This window comes from Pinus tabuliformis, chromosome 1_2 (genome assembly GCF_031772625.1).
Source record: "Pinus tabuliformis cultivar Carrire ecotype Pingquan chromosome 1_2, CPIR1, whole genome shotgun sequence".
NCBI lineage: Eukaryota > Viridiplantae > Streptophyta > Pinopsida > Pinales > Pinaceae > Pinus > Pinus tabuliformis.
Genome location: NC_142298.1, coordinates 103,932,213 through 103,939,805, shown reverse-complemented (window position 1 = coordinate 103,939,805; position 7,593 = coordinate 103,932,213). Strand labels below are relative to the sequence as shown.

The 7,593-nt window shown below is 32.2% G+C and overlaps 1 protein-coding gene across 1 annotated transcript; it reads right to left on the bottom strand.

The window, feature by feature from the left end:
- Nucleotides 1-2,758: 2,758 nt before the first annotated feature.
- LOC149204710 (glutathione S-transferase U17-like) lies at nucleotides 2,759-3,947 on the bottom strand. Its single transcript, XM_089394772.1, has 2 exons — nucleotides 3,551-3,947; nucleotides 2,759-3,419 (listed from the first exon to the last, which is right to left on the bottom strand). Exons 1-2 carry the CDS (start codon nucleotides 3,881-3,883, stop codon nucleotides 3,039-3,041), a joined length of 714 nt encoding a protein of 237 aa, XP_089250898.1. The 5' UTR covers nucleotides 3,884-3,947; the 3' UTR covers nucleotides 2,759-3,038.
- Between the last annotated feature and the right edge of the window lie 3,646 nt (nucleotides 3,948-7,593).

Genomic DNA, 7,593 nt, shown 5'->3' with positions numbered 1-7,593 from the left:
TGTAGCACAAACCTATCTAAGCTCCACAAAAGTGGCTTCCTCCAAATCCAAACCATTAAATATATATGTTCGATTATTTGAACCCTATTTTTTCTAAATTATGTGAATGAACAACTAGCTAATGTGTCCTTCAATGCCAAGTCAGCAAAGAGATTGGCATGAGATGTTCTTTACAAAATTCATGGCAAGAAGATAATGTTAAGTAGATCTAGCCTAATCTTTGATCCAAATTTCAATCAAAATATATTTTATTTTAGTTTCTAATTGATCTATTAATATCTCATGACCAGAATTCAAGCAATAAAACTTTGCTTCAAAGCTCTATAAAATATTGTAATCTCTTTTATGATAAGGGACATAGACGTTATGTAACTTTGAACAAGTTATGTACACACAGTTTTCAGTTTAATATCAAATTTTTTCTTTTGTTGTCATTGTGTTTTGATGAGTAGATTGTAACTATCATAGTAATGTTTTATTTTCCATGCTTTGTTTTCTTCCTGAGTCCTTTGTTTTCTTTTCATATGTAGTCTTTATTTTCACTCACCATGTTTCTTCTTTTACATGATAGATCAAAGACAAAAAATATTTAGATTCTAGCTTTATACTTTTGCATGAGTAGATTGTAATGTAGTTATAGTAATGTTTTCTTTTCCATACTTTGCTTGCTTTTACTTTGTTTTATTTCACATTCGAATCCTTTATTTTCTTTTCATTAGTATTTATTTTCACTCATTATGTTTCTTATTTTACATGACAGATCAAAGACAAAAAACATTTAGATTCCAACTTTATACTTTTGCATTTATTTTCAGTTCCTTGATTTCGTATTCATTTCTAGTCTTATAGTCATAATATATGGTTTATGAGCACATTGTTTTATTGACATAGCTACTTGCATAATATAAACCTCCATCATAGGTTTTGCATGGAATAATTCTAAAGCACTGGTCACATGCCTTTTCAAGATTTTCAATTCATGTTTCTTAAGACATATTTATTTGCTTCATAGATAATTTTTGCTTCCTTGAATAGTGATTACTACTTTCATAGAGTAATACTTTTTTTTCTTTTATGAGAATAGATTAATGCCTTCTAGCATAATTGTGTTTACTTTAATGTGAATATAATTTGTCTTTACTTGCATTATTGCTCTCTTAGTATAATTTCCCTTACTTCTATTAGATTGAATTTCCGTTTATTTGATTTTATAGTTGTCTATGATTTGAATACATAGAATACATTCATATTGCTTTTATAATTTTTTTTTAGAGAAAATTGTCTTGCTTTCCCAAAATGAGAATTCCATAAGAATCAAATGTGCGTGCTTTTCCCAATAAGAATGAAATGTGTGTGCTTTTCCGAGTAGAGTTTCATTGAAAAATAGACGCATGTTTGCATCCCATGACATTTTAGATTAAGATTTCAATTCATAACACTTTCACTTCGTCCATTTTATATGCTTTCATAGAATCATTTTTATTCCCCATCATAATTTAACATTTCATTTCTCATTTATAGATTAAAACACTTATATAATTGAACACTAATATGCTAGCATATATAGTGTAGTGTACTTTATAAGTTTAATTACCTAGATTGGCAATTTAATATAAACTAATTTAGAACATAATTAAATTACCAAACAAGAAGGACCCCTAAATTTGTCTTCACCACCAAAAAGTGAAATCCTTCCATAATTTAAGTAGTATAAAAAAGTAAAACTTAATCTAAACTTGCATCTCCTCCTTTGTAAAAAAATATACTCTCTTTATATATATATATATATATATATATATATATATATATATATTTTCTTCTTTTATAAATAAAACAAATCAAAAAGTGAAATCCTTCCATAATTTAAGTAGTATAAAAAAGTAAAATTGAATCTAAACTTGCATCTCCTCCTTTGTAAAAAAATATACTCTCTTTTTATATATATATATTTTCTTCTTTTATAAATAAAACAAATCATATAGATATAATATAAAATGAAGTATATAAAAATATAGAATAATTTGATTTATATAATTAGGTTAATTAACAGGTTTTTTTTTATTGCAATGAGGGTATTAGATTGTAGATTTTTATATTGTAGAGGGTATTAACACCGTTTAATTAAAAATTGTGATTTAATTAATTATATTATTTATGGAGATCTGTAATTATTTATGTTATTAAAAATATTTTAATCACATAACTAATTTCTAAATCTAAAATTTAAATTAATTTCCAAATCTAAAATTTAAATTGTTTCTGACTTTATTGTAACAAAAACATTCATCAAAAATTTAATTTATATAATTTAACTAATAAATAAAAATATCTTTCTCTATCCTCTTTTACATATTAAAAATAATCTGATAAGTATATTATATATCTGCGAAAGTACGTCACATAAAAGAATATACGTTTGAGGTTCATGTGCAAGCCATTAACAAATCCCGATGTCATTCCAAATAAAAGCCGTATACTCTTTGCAATTATGTGCTGTTTTCATTAATAACTAATATGGGGAATTGCTAGCGAGATACGTAGATACGCAAAATAATAAAACATCAAAATCCCATGTGTAGGATGTTTTGTAAAGATGCGCATACAAAATTAGGCTATGCATTTAATTTCTGACAATCCCATGGTTAAATTTTCTTTGCTCACTCCTTTTGTACAAAAATTATTTATATTTAGAAAACAACATAATATTAGTATTGCTCTATTTTGTCAAAGTGGAATCACTAGTAATGATGATGAGTGATGGAGATGGAATACCAAACACTATGGCAACACTTTAATCTTGATGAAGGGAACAATATTTTTAGGAAAGTTCATCAGACGGCATTTCTGCAATTTTTGCTTTCCCCCTGAAGTCAAAGGACATGGAAGAAAGTGAAAACTGATAGAACACCAAAGATTCAAAAAGCCTACAATCAATCAAACTGGCAACATAAAATTAAAAACCATGTCGAGGATAATATCCAATTAAATACAGCCTTCTCTTAAGAATCTATCTAAATTTAATGGCCGAATGACTTCCCCTAATTGGCAGCAGGTAGGGACGCAAATTTAACTCTCGTGGCGCATATAAATTCCAGCAGCTTGACCGGATCCGGCATAACTTCTTTCACTCCATCGGCCTCACAGAATCGATCCATCCATGCGCTTAACAGCGGCATCTTCTCCGCGTCTATCAAAACTGAATCAGTACCCTTCTCTAGCGCTCTGACAAATGCTAACGTACCACCCAATGCGATGTCAACAAAACCGATCCCATCTCCTCCGAAATACGCTTTTCCCGAGAAACAGAGGTTCGTTCGCAGAGCTTCCTCCAGTATAAGAAAGTTCGCCACCGTCTCTTCCACCGCTTTCTGGCACTGCTCTCCTAGGCCCCTGAAAACTGCCCGAATGCATGGAAGCAGCTGAAGCCACACACAAAGAGCATGGTCGTATTAGATACTGGGTCCAAAAAGAGGGCAATTAAAACTTTCGAGAATGAAAAAAGCGGGCAGCAGGAAAGGAATGAGAGGTGATTAAAGAGGGAAGTTATTACCTTATCGTCTATGAAGGCAGCCCAGAAGCGCGCAATGGCTCGGTCATATGGATCTTTGGGCATAAGAAATGGTGCCCTAGTGTCCCAGGTCTCGTCTATGTACTGCACAATAATCATGGACTCACAGACTGGCTTTCCATTGTGGATTAGCACAGGTATCTTCTTGTGGACAGGATTCGATTTCAGCAGCAGCTCGCTCTTATTTTGAGTATTCTCTTCGATATACTCATAATGGATCCCTTTAAGAGCAAGTGCTATGCGGACCCGCAGCACATAGGGACTCGTACTGCCACCTAACAGCTTCACTTGCACCTCCTCTCCACAGGCCTCCATCGAGATATCTCTCAAATTGAATTCTATGCAATCTAATGGCTGCTTTTTGACTGCTATTATACACTAAATAGGCCTCGCACTGCCAAGATTCCTGACCAAGCACAATGGCTAGGTGCTTCGCGGATTGTGATCAAGCCCCCACACACCGAAAAACCCACTAAAATTATAAAAAGGAAAGGGAAAGTAAATCGGGCGTTACGTCATGCATGACGGCAACTTCCACTCATTTTCTTCCTAGACCTTTCCTTCCCCACCGGCCATTTTAGAACGAAACTGTAGATTGTCAAATCCGATAGGAAAATTGCCGAATTGCCGTGCGATTTCAGAAGAAAATATGTGTGGTTGACACCAATTCTTTTTTAAATAGATTTGCAGCGGTCTCACTCGTATTTTGAACAACTACACAAAATAATTACATAGATCCATTAAAAAATTAAATTCCCTACACAATTTACAATTATATGGCCAGAGCTAACCAGCCTGCATTAAATGCCCCTATTTTGGCTGGTTCACATGCATGCCTTTTAAATCGGCATATGGTGAATGATTTGCAAGTTGTATGCGTGAAATACAACTTTTTCTTGGTAAGTTTCACTGTCCACGGTTGATAATAGAGTAACGTCATCCAGTGCATCAGATGAGACCGTCGCGATATATATGTATATATGTCCATGCCATTTTTGTTTTATGTCATTCAAGTATTGTGCGATTAATAATTTAATTAATTGTTTTGTAGGATGTTTTCATGAAATACAACATTTGGCCCAATTTTTTTATTCTAGGAGCGACATTGCAATCAATATTTGTATTGCTTTGTAATGTGTATTTTTTTTCACTCGTTTTGTTAAAACTTTAAAACAATAAGAGTGGAAGACAGTCAAATAACCATATTTAAAATCATGAGTTAAAGTTATTGACTGAACTTATCCTAATATAATGTCTCTATGACACATTGAAGGCTTTGTTTCAATTTAAACAAAATACCTTGTTGTCTTTATATAATATATTCAAAGTTATGAGTATATTCAAAGTCATGAGTGTTGGAAGTAATGGAGAAAACTAAACTTAGATTATTGTTATTATGATGATAAGTTTGAGACTCTACTTTTGACTTCATATCCTAATATCTACGGAGTCGTTGAAACCATCCCGTTAGTGTGAAAGCCTATATATTTGAGGCTCATCTAACTCAATGGAAGTGGGCTTGTATGAGTGTTTGTACACTCTCTAGGTATCTCACCTAGAGATTCATTTAGTTTATAGTTAATATATTCATATTTTGTCATGGTATCAGAGCTGCAGGGTCGAGGAGCCTGTATTTAAGTGGAGAGAGGCCGACGTCACTGAGACAGAATCAACGCAGATTTTGAGGAGAAAATCACGCCGATTCACTGTTAAGACTAAGGAGAAAATCGCGTCGGATCAGCGCGAAGGCTTGGAATAAAATCACGCCGACCTTGTGACGACATGCTGTGTGAAATTGCTGCAGTCTTCCTCCTCGCCGTTGTCTGAAGGCCCTGCATCGAGCAGAGGCAGCATGGTGGATTTCGATCCAGGGAGTAAGCTGCTGATCTGTGGAGGAGACCTGTGCAGCGGAACAGTCCTGCTGTAGTAGTAGAGGTGGCAGAGAGTTGCTGCATAAGCGTGGTTTCGCTGCCATATTGACGTGGATCTGCTCCTAAGGCCGAGGTTGTTGTGGTCTCCCAAGAAGGAAGGAGATCATGATTGAAGTGTGAAGCTTCGAAAATAAAAAAATTTACATTATTAATTTATTAAGTTATATGAGATTTGGTATTTTGTATTTAATATAGCTCAACAAAAGCTTGAGTAAAGATAAGTACTTCCAAGATTTGAATAGTGAAATTTACAGTGACACCTCGAAATATATTAGAGGCCATCTACTAAGGCACTCAATACATTCAAGTTACACACATTAAGAACAACTTTTGAAAATTTCAAGGTGAAGAGAATCCCTAAACCAGTCTATGAAACAATGAACAAACTGAAGAGCATCAATTAATAATGGATGGTGAAGAACTTCCATATGCTAAAGTGATAGAAAGGGTTGTTATAAATTTGTGTAGAAAAATTGATGCAATGGTAGTAGCCATTGGATAGTATATGGACTTACATAGATTGAGATTCCATGAGTACATAATAAACAGAAAAATAAAGATGATTATAATTTTTAGGTTTCTGTGGTTGGGATTATTGATCAACAAAGGAAGATCCACACATATAAATATTTTAGTCGACCTTTAGGAACCACCAACCGGGTCAATCTTTGAGATATGAGGAAGAGTGAAGAGAGTAAAGAGAGTGCATAGTATGGGAAGGGTCCTTCAAAACACTAGAAGAGTGACATGAAACTAAATGAATAATTAAAATTAAAACTATATATAAAAGTATTAATATGTAAATGTTACATATTATATTAGATAAGTAATAGAATATATAAATCAGTTAATATTGTAGTATAATATAATACTAATATAAATTATGCTTATTAGATCTATATAACATTGTGTGATATATTAAAGTGATTATATATATAGAGAGAACCTATAATATATTCTAGGGTACAATATATATTAAATATATATTAACCTATAGTACTAATTTAATAGTAGAGTAAAGTATAATTATACTTATAGGATCTATAAAACACAATAACTTATATAATAAATAAATTGTATATCCTATATATTATACATAAATATCTATAATATATATTAAATTTATAATATATAAATCATTAATAGTTGATATGGTAGTAGCATATTAATTATGTATGCTATATATGAGATTTCTATAGCCTAATATTTTATAGAATTTTGAGCTAAAATTATGATAAATAAAACTAAAAAGGGGCAAAAGAGAGGGAATAGGATGGAGGGACGAAAGATGGGAAAGAGAGAGACATAGGATAAGTAAAGAGAGACAAACATAAGATGTGGTAATGAGACTATGTGACTATAATAAAAATGATTCATTATCTTAATGAGAGTGGATATTATAAGAAGTTACCTCGTTATTCTATCTCAAAAGTGATCAAAGATGTTAAAAAAGTCATAAAATATTGTAACTATGATGAGGGTATGAAAAAAAGGTTGATTCTCACACAATAAATAACCCATATAATTTATGGAGTCCCAAAAATAGACAAGCGTTGTGTTCTCTTCAGGATAATAGTGAACAATATTAGCTCTCCAACCTATTATCTCTTAAGATTTGTTGCAAAAGTTCTTAATCCATTGGTCATCCATACAAATTTTTTTATCAAGGATTCTAATGATTTTGTTCATCTCATTAAGGAAGAAAGTATCGACCCTAATGATATTATAATTATCTTTGATGTGGTATCCCTCTTTACTAAAAGCTAGCTAGATTAGGCAATAAAAGTTATTAGTGGCTAACCTAGTAATAACAAGGCTTGTCTAAGTTCGCCTTCAATACACATTTTTTAGCTTTAGAGGATAATTTTAAGAACATACCAGTGGGGTGGTGATGGGATCTCCGCTTTCATAAGTAGTGGGAAACCTTTACATGGAAAAGTTTGAAAGCATGGCTGTTAATACTTATTACCATAAACCTAAAAGTTTGAAAATATTTTTTAAGCACACTAATGTCATCTCACCCCATGGTAAGGAGGAACCCACAAAATTTATACAAAAAGTCAATAACATCTCATCAGACATACACCTCACTAT